Source organism: Cryptomeria japonica, chromosome 11, assembly GCF_030272615.1.
Source record: "Cryptomeria japonica chromosome 11, Sugi_1.0, whole genome shotgun sequence".
NCBI lineage: Eukaryota > Viridiplantae > Streptophyta > Pinopsida > Cupressales > Cupressaceae > Cryptomeria > Cryptomeria japonica.
Window position 1 is genome coordinate 452595414 of NC_081415.1, and position 18255 is coordinate 452613668.

General features: G+C 38.0%; 1 protein-coding gene across 2 annotated transcripts in view; it reads left to right on the top strand.

Moving 5' to 3' along the window:
• Window positions 1–432: 432 nt before the first annotated feature.
• LOC131041402 (CBL-interacting protein kinase 8) overlaps window positions 433–18255 on the top strand; it is a 135357-nt gene continuing 117534 nt past the window's right edge. Inside the window, exons 1-3 of one of the 2 annotated variants that reach the window (XM_057974470.2) lie at window positions 433–978; window positions 6243–6305; window positions 6447–6518. In XM_057974470.2, coding sequence (XP_057830453.2) covers window positions 805–978; window positions 6243–6305; window positions 6447–6518 — 309 coding nt within the window. In that variant the 5' untranslated portion in view covers window positions 433–804. The remainder of the gene's footprint in view (window positions 979–6242; window positions 6306–6446; window positions 6519–18255) is intronic. The other variant, XM_057974469.2, reaches the window with a different exon arrangement.

The following is an 18255-nucleotide window of genomic DNA, read 5'->3' on the forward strand; positions in this document are numbered from 1 at the left end:
ACATTTTAATCTTATATATAATTCTTATTTATACAAAATTCTAAAACCTTCAAATTTAGATCCTACACATATATTGATATAAAAATATTAAATATCTTTTTGAAAACTTACCATTCTTTAAAGACTTCGAAAATTTAATAATATGTAAATTTTAATTAAACTATCATCTCCCAACCTAACAATCAACATAATAGAATATAATATAATAAAAAAAGACTTTTTAACATTGAGAAAGCCAAAAATAACTCTTTGGTATTGAAGACCTATAACAACATAATAGAATATAAAAAACGCTTTTCAACATCCACAAAGCCAATATATATATATAGGCAGGGCGCGGATGGGGCCAATGTATTTATATATGTTGTTGGCGAACCACTTCTTTATCTGCTTTTCACAATAATACACCCTTAAATTCCTTTATTGACTTGCTGTGTGGGATCCACTGCACCGGCTCTCAACTTCTTGCGTTGAAAATACAAATCTGCGCCACACGTACGGCGTTCTCCGTTCTTTCAGATTATAACGTAATTCCAACATTTATTCTTGTCTGAAGCTGCACATGCTAATCCGTCTGGTTGGCTTTTTATGTATTGAAAATTACAAACGCTTCCGACCACTTGTAAGGCTTTGTAGGGATCGAACTCATGAACATCGGCGGGAAAATGTACTCTATACACAACGTGTTCAATCATTGTTGAAGGAATATAAATTTGAGAACAAATCTCTCTGGATCGGTTTGAGTCGTGCATTTGATCAGTTGTGAGCTAAGGATTGGTAGCTTTTGCTTGATTTGAAGTGAACATGAAGGCGAAGAAGGCCGTGCTGCACAAGGTAGGAAAATATGAGATTGGAAGGACTATTGGCGAAGGTACTTTCGCTAAGGTTAAATTTGCTCAGAACATGGAGAGTGGAGAAAGCGTGGCCCTCAAGGTTCTCGACAAGGCAGCCATTTTGAGGCACAAGATGGTCGATCAGGCAAATAATTTTCCTTTCCTGCTTACGTTTTCTTGAAAACTCAGTAAGGAACTCCTTTGTTTTTCTATGCTGTACTGACCACAACAGTCATAGAGCTTCTTTTAATTTTCATGTAAATTAAGCCTTTTTCAATCCCATTGAAATGAATGTTCTGTGTCAAAATGAATCTTAGCCTCCGCTTGAGTGGGGTTCATAAATAAATATAATAAAGTGAAATGAATGCAAGGGGTCTTGCAATGAAACCTAAAATGCTTAGAAACTAAAATGGAATGTATAATTCTAGGAGGAAGCATTGTATGTCCGTCAAACCTTCGCTACCACCAAAGGAAGATGAACCTTTAGGGGTTGAGAATAAGCTAATAATTTGTGATTGATGTTGTAACCCAAGACACAGGTAAGAGAGACTAGAAGGCTCTCGTTACAAAATGGAATAAATCCACAATGTTCACAATGAGAGTGAGAGGATTGGGATTCCCTAATATCAGTGTGCAAATTGTGAACGCTTGCCCTGTATGTGAGTGGTTAGGCAATATCAAAAGAACACACCAATTTTAATGTATTTGATATTTTTAAAAGGAGGCAGCAATTGTAATATCCCCTACTCTAATTGCCTCAAATTAAGCCCCACAAACGCAAATTCAGGAGATTAGGGTTAAGGGAATTACTTGTAATAATTATCTTTCCAAATACTTCTTGACTTTTAAGCCCTGCAATCATCACATATAAAACACAAGTGCATATATCGATACAAATTAAGCTGCCAATGCTCTCAATTAGAACATGTAAATCAATATTCTGCTTAAGCTATAATCATATTAAATCTATTCTAGGTTTGGGATAGGACATGATAAGAGTGACCCAGCCAAACCTTACTAAGCCCAAGAGCGGAACATTGACCCTCTTGGCTTTGGTGGCAGATCTTAGGCCCCATCCAAGGTGGCCTGCTTAGCAGGATGCTGGTCTTACTTTCCTATCCATGCCTTATCTTTTGTGTTGCTACCAGCTTATCAAGGAAGGTCCGGTAGGGGGGAATGTAGTGGAATTCTCAGCTTAACTGAACTAAGCCCAAGAGCAGAACATTGACCCTCTTGGCCTTGATGGCAGAACTTAGGCATCCAACAAGGTGGCCTACTTAGTTGGCAGCCTTAACCCTCTTCCTACACCCCTCGTCCTTCCCTCCATGATGAGTTTGAATATGTAATATCCAGGCACTAATCTTAAATTAGAATGGGCACTAGATTCTATTCATATGAAATTGATATGCATAATACATGGTAAGTGAGAAAATACATGAGAGGCCAATATAATATTTTCATTATAGTTCTGTCAATGACTAAGTTATACACTGTTAGAATGCTGAAATTATAACAAATTGATCAACCTTATTATTTGTATTTATTCCTTCTTTATGGTACAAGACTATGGTTGTACTTGTGATTGATTATAATTATTAAATTGTTTGAATGAGAGATTCGATATATTTCAGTCATAAAATATTGAGAGCGAATTATATCATACCAGTCCCTGAATACCTTCGTTGCAGTTTCTTGATTTCTGAGTGCTGTGTTGATCTCCAGCCCATTCCTTTCTTTTTCTTAATCCCCATGGATACCATCAAAAACAAGGATGTTACTGCCTGTGACTTAATAACAGTTCTGATTATGATCTGATCGATGGTGATCTCACTAGATGCTTTTGATTCCTTCCCTTTATATCTCTCAATGTGAGGGAGAGGTCACACCTCTTCATCATGTATGCTCTTTGGCAAGAGACACACCCTTTCACCATTAGCACCCTTTGAAAGAGTGCAACTCTTCATTATTTCTGCTCTTTGAAAGGGACACAACCTTTCATAATCAGATCTGCACTTCTGATTTCCAAATTATCCCCCTCTCAAATGAGGTTCTCTTCTCCCTTTTATATCTCTTCTACACTAAGCCCAAGAGTGGATGTCTGCCAGAGCCCTCTTTGCTTGCTTAGCGGCTTGTACCTACTTTCCCCATCAACGTCTCATCTCCCTAAAGACAAGTGCCATCTCGCAGAGTTGAGCGGAGGTCGTAAGGCTGTTCCTTGGCTCCTCTATGTAAGTGCCCTTTTGCCCTATGAGCCATTATGGTCAACTCTAGGACGGCCTACTTACGTAGTCCTCTTATACCTCTTTTGCTTACACCCCCAGCCCTTCCTACAAGGTGGGTTTCAGACAATCAAGCATATCTTATATTCTACCATATACACTCAAACATTATATATATATATATGTGAGAAGGAAAGTGCTTAGGATGGCAGATTTGATATGATATCAGTCTGCAGTACTATGTCTGTTCTGAAGATGAATCCTTTGATGTATATGTGTTCAACTTCTGGAGTCCAGCCTAGGCTTATGTGCCCTTCTTCTGAATGCTTCGATCTTCCCTGGGTAAAGGTAATTGCTTGCTGACTGTCCTTTGATCTGATTCGTATTTCAGAGAGTGGATGAGGATACGAATGACTGTCCTCGCTGCTGTTCAATTTCATAGACATTTAGTCATCATTCCAATTTATTGATACAATGCGCCATGGCTGTATATCTGAGAGTCTGATTCCTTATATCAGATCTGTTCTCTTGATCGATGATGATTGCTTGATCTTCTTTAATAGCTACAGATTATATATCTGATGCCTTCTCCGTAAATACAAATCTCAGTTATGTATATCCTGGAGTGGAGGCGAAGGGTATCCATCCTTTGCAATGTCATCTTTCATATGGAGGTTTCTTTTCCAATCGCTGCTCTTAATCTTCTTTTTAATTGCTGCCTTACCATTAGTTAAAGCGCTGCATCATATACCTAATTGCTTGTCTTTTATTGATTATATTAATCGCTGCCTTTTACTTGTGTGATCGTTACCTTAAAGTACTATTATTTATGTCTTATGCAATTTTATTCTTTAACTCTATTTGTTTTTATGTTTGTTTAATTTTTTATAATATATATTAATCATTTAACAAACAAATCACTGATCAATCAAGTGTCTTTTATTTATTCCTGTTTTCTCATTGCTTGAAGATGGGTAGGAGTTTGTTAATAGGTAGGGACATGACAAAAAAAAGGCTTGACAGGGATGAACTTAAAATTGCTGATACGGGAATATAGCACTAGAATGTACTGGACTGCAAGTTGCAGTCATACATAGAAGCTTTCACTGGACTGCAATCATATTTATCAGTTCTCGCATAGAGGCTTTTGTCCATCATATATGAGTTCAACCACATATAACTCAGTGTCAGCTGATTCATTCAAACTTAAATGTCAAACAATAGACATTTGTTCACAATGTAGTAAATCACTTTTCATTCTCAACCAGGCCCATCCAGATTGCAGATATTACTCAAAGTTGGTAAAATAATAGATTAAGTAGAAAATTCTGAATAAACTAAATTCCTTCTTTGAATACCTTGTATAGGTGTTGAAAAATGACAATACATAAAAAGCTCTTTTGTTATTCTGGATCCTTTGCATAACCATATTAAGTTTCCATAAAGACAGAGACATTGAAGCAGGAACACAACTATCATACCATAGATGCAGATATTGCTTCTGTATTTATCAAGGAATTCTAATGGATTTGAAAAATCCTTGGAGCTACATTTGCTAGCTTGTTGATACTTCTGGTTAGTCTTTTCTTGCAACAGTTGTAAAAACTTTCTATTAATAGCTTATGGAGTTATTTGCTCATTTTCATATTATTTAAAAATGTTTGGTCATGGGAGCATTTTTTTAAGTTTTGAATTGCATTTAATTGTAATTACCTCTGAACTGACGAGATCTTACATGTAAATTCTAGTTCTCTTCATTTTTTTGATTTATGTACATGTTTTGAATGGATTAAGACATTAGTTTTCTTCTTGACTACTTGATCATGTTTTTTAAATGATAAATCCTGCACCCTTTGCAGATTATTTGTAACTTATTTCTTTACAAGTTTGCATAAGCATAAGCTTAGTAATACTAATCTTTGCCAAATACTTTTGAGGGTATGCACTATTTTTTACATCTTTCAAAGTTTTATGTATTTTTTGGGTTTTCAGGTTACACATGAAGTATTAACTATGAATGGATTTACATTTGATTTTGTTAAGCAGGTTTTACATTTTGAAATGCATTGTAACCTGATAAGCAATTTACTTTGTTAAGAGATCTGTGCTCTAAAAGACATGTAGCCAACATAGGGATAACCTTTTGAAGTATGAACCTTATGCATAGGGTATGGCTATGCCTTGCGACAAGTTTTGTTTTCATTATCCTATCAAGTTCTCTACAAACACCCTCCTTGGCCTTGTAGAGGCAGAAGAGTAGAAGACTTTCCCACTCTTGTCAGCTGGTCAAAACCACTTGCAATTTGAACATGAATCCAATGTGATTACATAGCCTGATATTGTTCCTCAAGGTTAGTTATCAAAGTTTGTCTTCTAGAGTTGTAGGATGCAGTTTTGAGCTCAACACCTTAAGTGAAAGTTAGTTTTCCATAGAAAACCCTTTAGCTTTAGGTGGTTATGGATGAGTGAATAATGACTGAAAGATTTAGTCTTCCATAGGAAACCCTTCAGCTTTAGGTGCTTATGAATTAGTGAATAATGACTGAAATCTGCTGTTTTGGTTGTTTTTGTGTTGTTTGTATGTTGGCATGCCAGCTTCAATTTTTTGATTTCATGTTTTTAAACCACTCCAAAACAATCTCTCAGATGCAATTTGGTGATGAAGATGGTTTATGCCACCTTCTCATTGCTAAGCACCACCAATTTTCGGTCAAAAATAAAATTTAAGCCCTCCTGAAATTATGTTATGGAGACGTTGTCTAGATCACATGCCAAAAGTTGTATTTAAAATATAGTAGTATAATACCTTTGACCTCCTCCAAGGCTTATGGCAAATTGCTCTCATTCAATATCTTTTATCCTTTAAGGCTTAGGTAAGATTTGTTTGTGTCGTCCTTATCTACATTATATTGTTCCAAATAGCATGACAAGTTACTTCTGTGTCCTTTTAAAGGTGAAAACCCTCTTATTGCACATTTTGATATATTTGGCATGGATGTTTTGGTTAGTTGACTATGTATTTAGGGTCTTGTTGTTTATATCATTTTCTATGGAGTTAAGTTGTTAATATAAATTTGTACATGCTTTTTGTTGATGAATGCCTTTGCTTTGTGTGAAAATTGTTGTGTCTGTATTTCAAGCTTAAGATACAGATTAATATTCTTGAATTTTACTGTATTGATTTTTCCAGATTAAAAGAGAAATATGTGTCATGAAGCTTGTTAGACACCCTAATATTGTTCGTCTGCATGAGGTACACACTACGATTACCTTTCCTAGTTGGTTTTAGATTTATGTGGTACTTCTTTAGCAATTATATGTGTTTTGATTATGGTAGGCATGCATTATTTTCCAGATGTTTGTCCTGTTGGAATAACAAGAGGTTTACATACAGGTTTTGGCAAGTCGGACAAAGATTTATATTATTCTGGAGTTTGTTACTGGAGGTGAATTATTTGATAAAATTGTAAGGATTTGAAAAATAATGGATTGTACCTTCATTCAAATTTACATTTAGTATTTCTTTAAGGATGGACGCTCAAAATTCAACTGTTCCAAGCAAAATTTTCTTGTGTATTTTGAACATGTTGAATAGCCTTGAGGGATATTTTGTATTCTTTTCATTTTCTCCTTACAATTGCTACAAGTATCAGTTTTCTTTCTGACATTGACATTAAACATGGCTCTTCAAAGTGTGTTCATGATTATCTTTGTTTGTTAGCCTTTGGCAATTTACATGTAGAATGGGAGCAAGATTGTTGACATTCTAGGGGAACTGACATGGAATATGTAAATATTTGTAGAAACTACATAGCTTTAGCCCTTGCTTTTACAAATCTGCAATTGTATGAAGTGCATGGTATTTACTTTTAAACATTAAACTTATATTTCTCTAGGTGGGACTCATCTAAAAATTCATCTTATGTTTCTCATTGATATATCTTCCTAAAAAATGCCACTCTTTTGTATCTTTTGATCATTTTGCATCATCAACCAGAGAAAACATTGCCATCTAAGGATGCTATTAGCTTATATGACCAATATTTTGGCCAAAGTACAAGCTTTAGTTCTAGATTTTGAATTAGCTCTTAACACTGGCTGAATAGATTGGTTTTAAAAACCACAGTTGGTCTTATTAAAGGTGACACTCCACGCAATTAATGACATGCAGAGTGAACTCTGTAATATGAAAAGGATGTTATTCATAACATTTAAATTGTATTTAGGAGAGCCAATATGGTAGTAGATGAGCTGGCAAACTATGGGCTTCGGATACACAAGGTCAATGTTTCTTACTAAAGGTCAGATCATTGTAATTGGAATTGACTTGGACTATGGATTACTGATTTGCAAAGTCAACTTGAACAGATCAAACTTGGCATTTGGAAAACCGTATAACATAGAGAATTTAATACACAAAAAATTCCCTGTTATTTTTGATCTCACAAAGCTTTAGTTTCAAAGACTTCCAAATTATAAGCAATTTCAGGCTGACATATTTCCTAAATATTTGAATTTAATTAATGCAGTTGAACATGAAGGCACTACTATTTATTTTATAGTATAAGTTCCAAAGACAGAATATATGCTAAAGTATTGATGGATTATGACGTTTTAGGCTATCAAAGCATTATGATCTTATGCAAGGATCACTTAATAATGATTATTTTTTTCTATTGAGAGTAGTGTACTGTTGATGTGTCTTTTGTACATGACCAAACATAGAATAAAATACCTAAAGGTACCTTATCCTCTCTTGAACAAAGTTTCCTGACTGCTGAAGATTTCGCCGAAGGATCAATCGAGGCAACTCCAAGGTTCTTGTATGTAGGTTCTCTACGTGTGGATGAGCTTCTCGTGGTATGATGTGATTTTGCTGGAATCACAAGGGGACTTACGTTTGACTGCCTGAACGTCTGATTTGCTTTGCATATTGCTGGAACGTGAGATTTTATTGGCCGTTGATTTTGAAAAAAAAAGGAAAAAGGAGAAAGGTTGAAACGGGATCTATTTCTAATACTAAGAATGTAAGAGCAATGAATGACCTTTGATGAAATTCTAACTAAGTCTTGCTTTGACATCCCAGGACCATTTCCACAAGGTTAGTGCGATCTTCTGAGGAAAGCTTTATGATGTTTAGATCACCACTACAGACATGGACACCATCAGGCTGATGCATATCAATGAAGAAGCGACAATTGAAGTTAAGCTTAAGCTAAATGATTCCAGTTGACTACACAAGGCAAGTCTGCAATCAACAAACTGCTAGTAGTATGGATATACAAATTTCACCATCGATCATACACATTTCTTCCACTCATCTAATAACATGAAATCAAATTTGAGAAGTATAGAGACCATGCAAATTGTTGAATTGACCCATAGAGTTCACCATTTCTTCAATGAAGTTTACAAGTCTTTTACAACAACATCTTGGCAACAATCTTTGCCTTCTCTTTCTATTTTACTCTAACTATTTCCTACTCTCTGACTATTCACTACTATCTATTCTCTATCAACCAACCTTAACTATTAACTTTTACAAATGAGGAGATAGGGCTTATATAGAGAAACCCTTTACAAATAGATGCTCTGATTGATTTAGAATCAATGGCTAGGATTACAAGATAGAAACCCTAATTAGGGTTTGTTACAACAAACTTCCTCTAGCCAATGAGAAAATTACATTCCAAGGGTGAGGACCAATAGGAAGCAGGGGTAGGTGCCTCAAAGTTTGTGCCGCCTCCGGTAAATTAGGTACATTGAATCTGGACACACTAAGGTGGACCAATTCGACTGGAGGAGTGATGACTGGGATGCCACCTTGTCTGACACTTGTAACTTGGTTGATGTTCAATTTGATGATGCTGAGAAGCCAACTTTAATTAACTCCTCTGAAACTATCTGCTTCTTCAATGGACCCTTGCTTTGACCTCCTTTGTCTTTGATGTGCTGGATGGATGGTGTACCTTCCCTTGAAATGTTGGCATCACCTTTCTTTGTCATCTTATGGTTCTTTAGTGTGGCGAAGTGAAAGGCATTGGAGATAGCTGGCAATTCCTTGAACACCTTGAGTCTTCCCTTTTGCCTGTGGAACGTCCTTGACGATGATGGACTGGAATAGGTCGTCCTTGATGATGCTGGACTGGAAGTGGTCGTCCTTGCCCCGGCCTGGTTTTCTCCATCTGCAAAATAAACCAAGAGGTGATTAAGTACATATGACATGTTCATTTCAACAAAGCATTTTCCACCTTAAATCATCAACAAGAAGACTTCAAAATAAAGTTCGCTCAAAATCCTTCCCAGGGACAGGCCCTATGAGAATTTTGCCCTGGACCCTTTGGAAGGCTCAAGAGCGAAATTTGCTATTTTGCCCAATTTAGACCTCTTTTCAACATTATCTCACAATTAGCTCTTCGCCTGGCCCAAACAAGGTGAAAAATAGGAGTTTCAAAAGATTTCGCCTTGGACCCTCTAGAAGGGTCAGGAGCGAAATTCTTGACTAAGCTCAAATTCCATCATTCTCCACTCCAAAATGCCTCCAAGACAAGCACATGCTAGCCTTCTCTCCACCAAGGCTTAGGAATTCATACCTTGACCTTCATCATGGGCAAACTAGGTGATTTTGGGAATTTCGCTCTGGACCCTTTGGAAGGGTCAGGAGCAAAATTCAAGTTTTAGGTCTCAATTCCTCATCTTCTTCACTTCAATTCATCTTGCAGGGCAAAGTAACATCATTTCAACCTCAACCATGCCTTAGGACTCAAAGTCCTGACTTGACACAAGGAGGAAATAGGTAGTTTGAGGAATTTCGCTCTGGACCCTTTGGAAGGGTCAGGAGCGAAATTCATGTTTTGCTTGTCTTCTCCTACCTAGCTCCATTCTTTTCACTTTGTTTCCTCTAGACTCCTTCATTTGAATCCATTTCTCAACTTGGCAACATCTACTTAATCCTCATAAGCCTTGAAAAGGAAAATTCGCTCAAAAACCTAGCCAAGGACAAGACCTATCTAGAATTTCGCTCTGGACCCTTTGGAAGGGTCAGGAGCGAATTTCATGTTTAAGCTCAAAGTTTGCATTTTTGGTGATCAAGAGTCTTTCCAAGGCAATCCAAAGAACTTTTCTCACTTAGGCCTAGGCCTGACTTCACACAAATTTTGGAGAAAAAGATGGTTTTAGGGTTTTTCACTCTGGACCCTTTGGAAGGGCCAGGAGCGAAAATCTTGTTTTAAGCCTATTCCTCCATCCTTTCAACCTCAATCAAGTCCAAAAGGCAAGAAAACATTTTTTCACACTCACCCAAGCTATAAAAACCCAAAGTTTGACTTATCTTGCAAGGAAAGTAGGTGATTGTAGAATTTTTGCTCTGGACCCTTTGGAAGGGTCAGGAGCGAAAATCTTAGTTTTGCTCAATTCCTTCAAATTCATGGATCACTAGCAACTTGAAGTCATTCCTAAGGACTTCTCTCATCACAATTCCTTCAAATTCATGGATCACTAGCAACTTGAAGTCTAGTGCAATTTTGCCCTGTGGACCCTTTGGAAGGGTCAGGAGCGAATTTCCATTTCTAGGACAAAATCTCCACCTTTCATCGCTTTCAAACATTCCCAAAGGCAAAAAAATGTGCATTCTTCCTTTCAACATGCCTTGGATATTAAAATTTGATCAATCAAGGAAGAAAATGAGGGCTAGGTAGATTTTCGCTCTGGACCCTTTGGAAGGGTCAGGAGCGAAAATCTTGGTTTAGGCTTGATCACTCATCTTTTCAATCCCAATCTTGATTGCAAGGCCAAAATCCATCACTCTTCACCCAAGGAACAAGGTTTGAAGCCCAAGCATGGAAGCAAATGAGGTTAATAAAGAATTTCGCTCTGGACCCTTTGGAAAGGTCAGGAGCGAAATTCATGATCTAGGCAAAATATTCATCTTTCAAAGCATCCAACTACCTTTCAAGGCAAGAACATACGAATTCACCCTCCAACATGCCAACGCCTAGCCAAAACAAGGAAGAAAATAAGAGCTATAAGGATTTTCGCACTGGACCCTTTGGAAGGGTCAGGAGCGAAAATCATGTTTTGAGCTTGATTATTGATTCTTCCAACTCCGATCCTCTTTGGGAGGCAAACATAAACCATTCTTCTTGCATCTCCACCAAGGTCTTGATCTTGTCTAAGGGGAAAATGAGTGTTTTCAAGAATTTCGCTCTGGACCCTTTGGAAGGGTCAGGAGCGAAATTCAATTTTTAGGCTAAAATCCTCCATTTCTGTCATGTCCCCTTTCTAGAGTGGACATCGGAGACGGAGGAGTTGGCCTATAATTGGAGTCTCGTAGGCTAGCAGAGGTTGATTGGGACTCATTCAGTGCATATAGTGATTGGATTTTGGCTTTACAGGCAGTTTGGAGCCAGTTTGGAGCAGTTCCTAGATTTTAGGGGGTATCCCTAAATTTTAGGAGGTCATGACAGTTGCCAGTCGTGAGGTTATTCATGACCTTTTAGATGGTTTCAGTTTCAAAGAGATTGGGCTTGTTTCCTAAATTTTAGGAACATCCCTAGATTTTAGGGATGAGACTACCAGTGAATCCTTGATTTCCGACTTCAGTCACAGACAGGTGACAGGATGATTTTAGGGTTTGTAATGTCAGTTGGGCATTTTGTGGCTATTTGGGTTATATTTTTAATATTTCCTAAGTTAGCGTTTAATAATTAAATAAGGCTAAGTTGTTAGCCATTTTGGAGTAATAAGGGGATTTTTGGTCTCATCTGGATGCGCATCCTATTGTGTGATAGCTCGTTGGAAAGATCTTGAAATTCTTTAAATCTTTCTCTTTGGTCTCAGGGCAATTCAGTGAGCGGATTTCTGTCTATGGGGAAAAAGGTCATTTTCTAGTAACATGACCACTTTAAAATAAGAAATTATAACATTTCCACTAGACCACGCCACTTGGAGACAATTAGGGTTCGATTTGCAATTGAGAGGGGTTATAAGGGGACAGGAGCTTCATTCTATGATTATCTTTTACACATTTTACATCTTGGATTTGAGATTTGGCTCTGGAAGAGCTTTTCAGCATCTGGGACGCCAACCCCAATGCCTTGCCTGTTTGGGACGTAGCCCCCAATACAGTGGTTTGGATTTGTTTGCAGCTATTAGCATCTTGGAGATTGTACGGCATTCTTTCTGGAGGTTCAGCAATTCTGACAGAGTTCAGCGTGGGGTTTGGGGTTTCTAACCAGTTGGGTGTACTTGGCAACCATACGGCTGTACCTGGCAGCCACTTTCCTTCCCACGTGCAGCACTTGGAGGGCTGGAATCTTGCCACAACTTCATTCCTAGTTATGTTACTCTTTCAACATCCAGGTTGGAATTATTCCTGATTGTAATCTTCCTGAAATTATTGGAAATCTTCATCTGGTCAAATATTTGATTTTATATTCAGAAATCTGCCTTGAATCGAATTTGTTTTGGCTGTATATGAACTTCATTTTCAGTACTTTGTTCATGTACTTGTACTTCATTATTTACTTGTTGAAAAATCATCAAAATACAAAAAGAATTCAACCCTTCTGCAACTTCTGTCTATTTCTGAAAGAAAATAATAATAAGCAGGAAAAATCAATTTAAATAAATAAAAATTACAGCAGATTGGTAAAAGAGATCCATCAGGGATCTTTCAGTGGTATCAGAGCTTTGATCTTGCCAGCCTGTTGGGTGAAGATCAAGAGTTCTAATTCAGATTTGAGTTTAGTTTGGTTGAAAATCAAATTGGACATCATGACAGGGTTGTTTAGAAATAAACAAGCAGGAAAAGAATTTGAACAAACACCTTCAAGGAGTTCCAGACAGTCTAAGGGTACAACTCCTTCAACAAGTACAAGGAGAAGGTCTCCTGCCAAGACATTCAATGATATAGTTATGAACAACTATGATAAGTATTGCTCTCTTCCTAAAAAGATACGTGACCACCTTTCCTTCACACAATTCATGGGTGTACCAGTTGAAGATGACTTGATGTTTTCAAGTCCACGTCATCAACCAAGAACAAAACAAGAGTCAATTGAGAGCAAGGGAAGCAAAGGAAGAGGAGCAGATATGATGTTTACCAGTGAGATTGGTAGGAAACTATTTGAAGATTTTGAGAGACATGTAGATCCAATTGGTGCCTCTTTGGTTGGTTACAACGTTGTCCCATCATTTTTGGTGGAAGATGTGAAGGAAGAGTTTGTAACTTCAAGCAATACACAAGACATTCATGAGAGGTTTGATGAGTTTTCAGATTGCCCAAAGACTGATTTTGAATCAGCAATTGATGAAGAACATGAGGTTGAAATGGACAGCATAAGTTTGGATTCATTTGTCACACTACTTCCTCTTCTCAATTGGGAAGACCATGAGGAAAGTCGAAATTTAATGGTGTGTAGTGAATCCAAAGATTTGTCACCACAGTATGATCATAATTCTGAAGTCCATAACAGCAGTGACATAACTTATCTCCCTCAAGATATGACAGCCTTTGGTCATGAAGAGAATAGAGATTTGCATTCTACATTTGCGGGTGCTTATGGTACAAGCATGGGTTATGCTGATGCAAATAATACAACTCACCATAAGTCTGATTTTGTGTACTTTGGGGCAGCTGATATAAAACATTGCCAAAAGTTGAACGAAGATTGGTTGCATAGAGCTGCCCAAGCAAAAACGCTTGCTGCCCAAGCAAGACACCACCTCCAAAGAGTCAAAGAGCGTCACAATCGGTTAGATGATGCAAGGATACAAAGAGAATCATCCATTAGATCTTTATTTCTTCCAAGGGAAGAAAAGGACAGCGAAGATATATTGAATGGAAATAGAAATCAGTTTGATTTTCTGAGTTTGATCAGCAATTTTCCTTCATGTAATGAGTCAAATTTGAAACCTTGCATTGAGAACATTCAAGTTGGGAAGACTAGGTGTGAAGTTTATGAGTTGTTAGGTGGCATTCATAGTGGACCAGCCACTGAAGGTTTATCCATGTTGCAGAACAAAAACATCTACTATTCATTTGTGGACTTGTCACCTCTTTCATATGATAGGGCAGCGATGTACTTATTAATTGGTGACTCAGTTTTCTTAGATGTGATAGTGGGCTATGAAGATCAGCGTGTAAGAGACTATATTTGGTGCATGGCTAAACAATATATTTATTTGGCATCCTCCAATGAAGACATACTAACTTGTGGAGAAATTGGGCAAGTTGCAGCCGCTGATCAAAGGTTTTGGAGAGGTTTCCATCACACTTTGCTTGTTGGAAATTGTCTTATTGATGGGTCCATTTCAACATTGAAGATTGGTGGTATTTATGGTTTCACAGTGGCTATAGAGAGACACGGTATCGACGATGCCTCTTACTATCATTGTCTCTTCATGACAGATGGATGTGGATTTAGTTTTATTTGGGATCCAGGTGTTGATTCATTTGATACAGCGTCTTATAGGGATTATAGTATGTTGCTCCAGATATTAAGATTATATGGCACTTATATCAGAGGAGAGCAGCAGGAGCAGTTTATGTCCTACGGGTGGTTTGTGTGGGATCATGGTATAGACATGTGTAGTACCTTCCTTTCGTGGATCCTACATGGGTTGCTTCACTTCAGATGTATAGATGTAGTCGTGGGTGTACAATGGTTGTTGACACTTGGACGGTATGTTTGGAATATCACGAGGATGGAGCTGGAGTTTACCCACTATCCATCTCAGTTTTTCGAGCAGAGTGGGACGACAGTTGATCCACAGGTTGATTGTCATCAGATAGCTGGCGTGGATGAGTTATGTGATGTTACTCCTAGTGAGTACTTTGAGCCAGTTGATGTGGCAATTTCACCTGATTCTCTAGACAGGGTGATTGTTTCATTGCTAGTTGGTGATTACATATTTTTAGATGCCAGCTTGGACAGTGATGATTTTAGTCAGTATTATATATTGTCTAGTGAGTTGGCATTAGATCTTCCGGCACATCAGCAGCAGTGTGTGGCAGTTGTGTGTCACTTGTGTCAGATGGGGTCAGATCACAGAGGGTCTTCCATGGATTGGCATTCATTGGATATTATGACGGATGTTATGCATGTTGGAGATCACAGACACACTAGTGGTCTTGGCATTTATGGATATTTGATCTATGGAGATGATATAGTTTTCCATTGCTCACTTGAGGTATTCAGCGGGAGCTATGCTTCGCTCTGGGACCCAGACAGTGTTGATTTGATAGCACAGGTGCTTCAGCATTTTGAGGAGCCATTCCAAACCGGGGCATTGCATGTTGTTTATATCAGAGATGAGCAGCAGTTACATGCAATGATTTGTTTACATCTTATTTGGGATGGTGGAGGATTGGTGTTTCAGTTGCTTGTGGGCAAGCAACTCCCAGAGGGGAGGCTTGTCATGTCCCCTTTCTAGAGTGGACATCGGAGACGGAGGAGTTGGCCTATAATTGGAGTCTCGTAGGCTAGCAGAGGTTGATTGGGACTCATTCAGTGCATATAGTGATTGGATTTTGGCTTTACAGGCAGTTTGGAGCCAGTTTGGAGCAGTTCCTAGATTTTAGGGGGTATCCCTAAATTTTAGGAGGTCATGACAGTTGCCAGTCGTGAGGTTATTCATGACCTTTTAGATGGTTTCAGTTTCAAAGAGATTGGGCTTGTTTCCTAAATTTTAGGAACATCCCTAGATTTTAGGGATGAGACTACCAGTGAATCCTTGATTTCCGACTTCAGTCACAGACAGGTGACAGGATGATTTTAGGGTTTGTAATGTCAGTTGGGCATTTTGTGGCTATTTGGGTTATATTTTTAATATTTCCTAAGTTAGCGTTTAATAATTAAATAAGGCTAAGTTGTTAGCCATTTTGGAGTAATAAGGGGATTTTTGGTCTCATCTGGATGCGCATCCTATTGTGTGATAGCTCGTTGGAAAGATCTTGAAATTCTTTAAATCTTTCTCTTTGGTCTCAGGGCAATTCAGTGAGCGGATTTCTGTCTATGGGGAAAAAGGTCATTTTCTAGTAACATGACCACTTTAAAATAAGAAATTATAACATTTCCACTAGACCACGCCACTTGGAGACAATTAGGGTTCGATTTGCAATTGAGAGGGGTTATAAGGGGACAGGAGCTTCATTCTATGATTATCTTTTACACATTTTACATCTTGGATTTGAGATTTGGCTCTGGAAGAGCTTTTCAGCATCTGGGACGCCAACCCCAATGCCTTGCCTGTTTGGGACGTAGCCCCCAATACAGTGGTTTGGATTTGTTTGCAGCTATTAGCATCTTGGAGATTGTACGGCATTCTTTCTGGAGGTTCAGCAATTCTGACAGAGTTCAGCGTGGGGTTTGGGGTTTCTAACCAGTTGGGTGTACTTGGCAACCATACGGCTGTACCTGGCAGCCACTTTCCTTCCCACGTGCAGCACTTGGAGGGCTGGAATCTTGCCACAACTTCATTCCTAGTTATGTTACTCTTTCAGCATCCAGGTTGGAATTATTCCTGATTGTAATCTTCCTGAAATTATTGGAAATCTTCATCTGGTCAAATATTTGATTTTATATTCAGAAATCTGCCTTGAATCGAATTTGTTTTGGCTGTATATGAACTTCATTTTCAGTACTTTGTTCATGTACTTGTACTTCATTATTTACTTGTTGAAAAATCATCAAAATACAAAAAGAATTCAACCCTTCTGCAACTTCTGTCTATTTCTGAAAGAAAATAATAATAAGCAGGAAAAATCAATTTAAATAAATAAAAATTACAGCAGATTGGTAAAAGAGAAAAATTCATGGGTGTACCAGTTGAAGATGACTTGATGTTTTCAAGTCCACGTCATCAACCAAGAACAAAACAAGAGTCAATTGAGAGCAAGGGAAGCAAAGGAAGAGGAGCAGATATGATGTTTACCAGTGAGATTGGTAGGAAACTATTTGAAGATTTTGAGAGACATGTAGATCCAATGGGTGCCTCTTTGGTTGGTTACAACGCTGTCCCATCATTTTTGGTGGAAGATGTGAAGGAAGAGTTTGTAACTTCAAGCAATACACAAGACATTCATGAGAGGTTTGATGAGTTTTCAGATTGCCCAAAGACTGATTTTGAATCAGCAATTGATGAAGAACATGAGGTTGAAATGGACAGCGTAAGTTTGGATTCATTTGTCACACTACTTCCTCTTCTAAATTGGGAAGACCATGAGGAAAGTCGAAATTTAATGGTGTGTAGTGAATCCAAAGATTTGTCACCACAGTATGATCATAATTCTGAAGTCCATAACAGCAGTGACATAACTTATCTCCCTCAAGACATGACAATTTCCTCCACCTCTAGTCATTCCCTTGGGCAAAAAACATGTCAAACACTTCCATACATGCCTTAGAGACCAACACTTAGCCAAAATTAGGAAGGAAATGAGGGTTATGAGGATTTTCGCCAAAATTAGGAAGGAAATGAGGGTTATGAGGATTTTCGCTCTGGACCCTTTGGAAGGGTCAGGAGCGAAAATCTTGATTTATCCAATTCTATCTCAAACTTGATCAATTTCAATGTCCTTTCAAACTCTATTCATCATTTTAGGCAAGATAGAAGGTCAAATGTAAGATTTCGCTTTGGACCCTTTGGAAGGGTCAGGAGCGAAATTCTTCCTCTAGGCTAATTTCCATCACTTTGTAGTCTTAAACCTCCTCTCCAAGGCAAACATGCATCCAAGTCTCCTCAACTATGCCTCAAAAATCCAAAACTTGGCCATATGAAAGAGCAAAATAGAGGAAAAGGTGAATTTCGCTCTGGACCCTTTGGAAGGGTTAGGAGCGAAATTCATGCTTTAGACAAAATCCACACTTTCAAACATCTCAAATCACTTCCTAAGGCAAGAATATGTCAATTTTCCCTTACCATGCCCAAGGAATCAAGGTTTCCAGTGCAAACAAGGAGAAAAAAGGTGTCTAGGGAGAATTTCGCTCTGGACCCTTTGGAAGGGTCAGGAGCGAAATTCACATTTAGGCTCAAATCTTGATTTCATTTCTCACATTTCTTCATCCAAACAAGTGTTTTGCCCTCAATAATGCCTGGGAATGAGTTAGTTCTAAGTTTGGGTCAAACTAGAATGTCTTATGGAGAATTTCTCTCTAGACCCTTTGGAAGGGTCAGGAGCGAAATTCACCTTGGACCCTTTG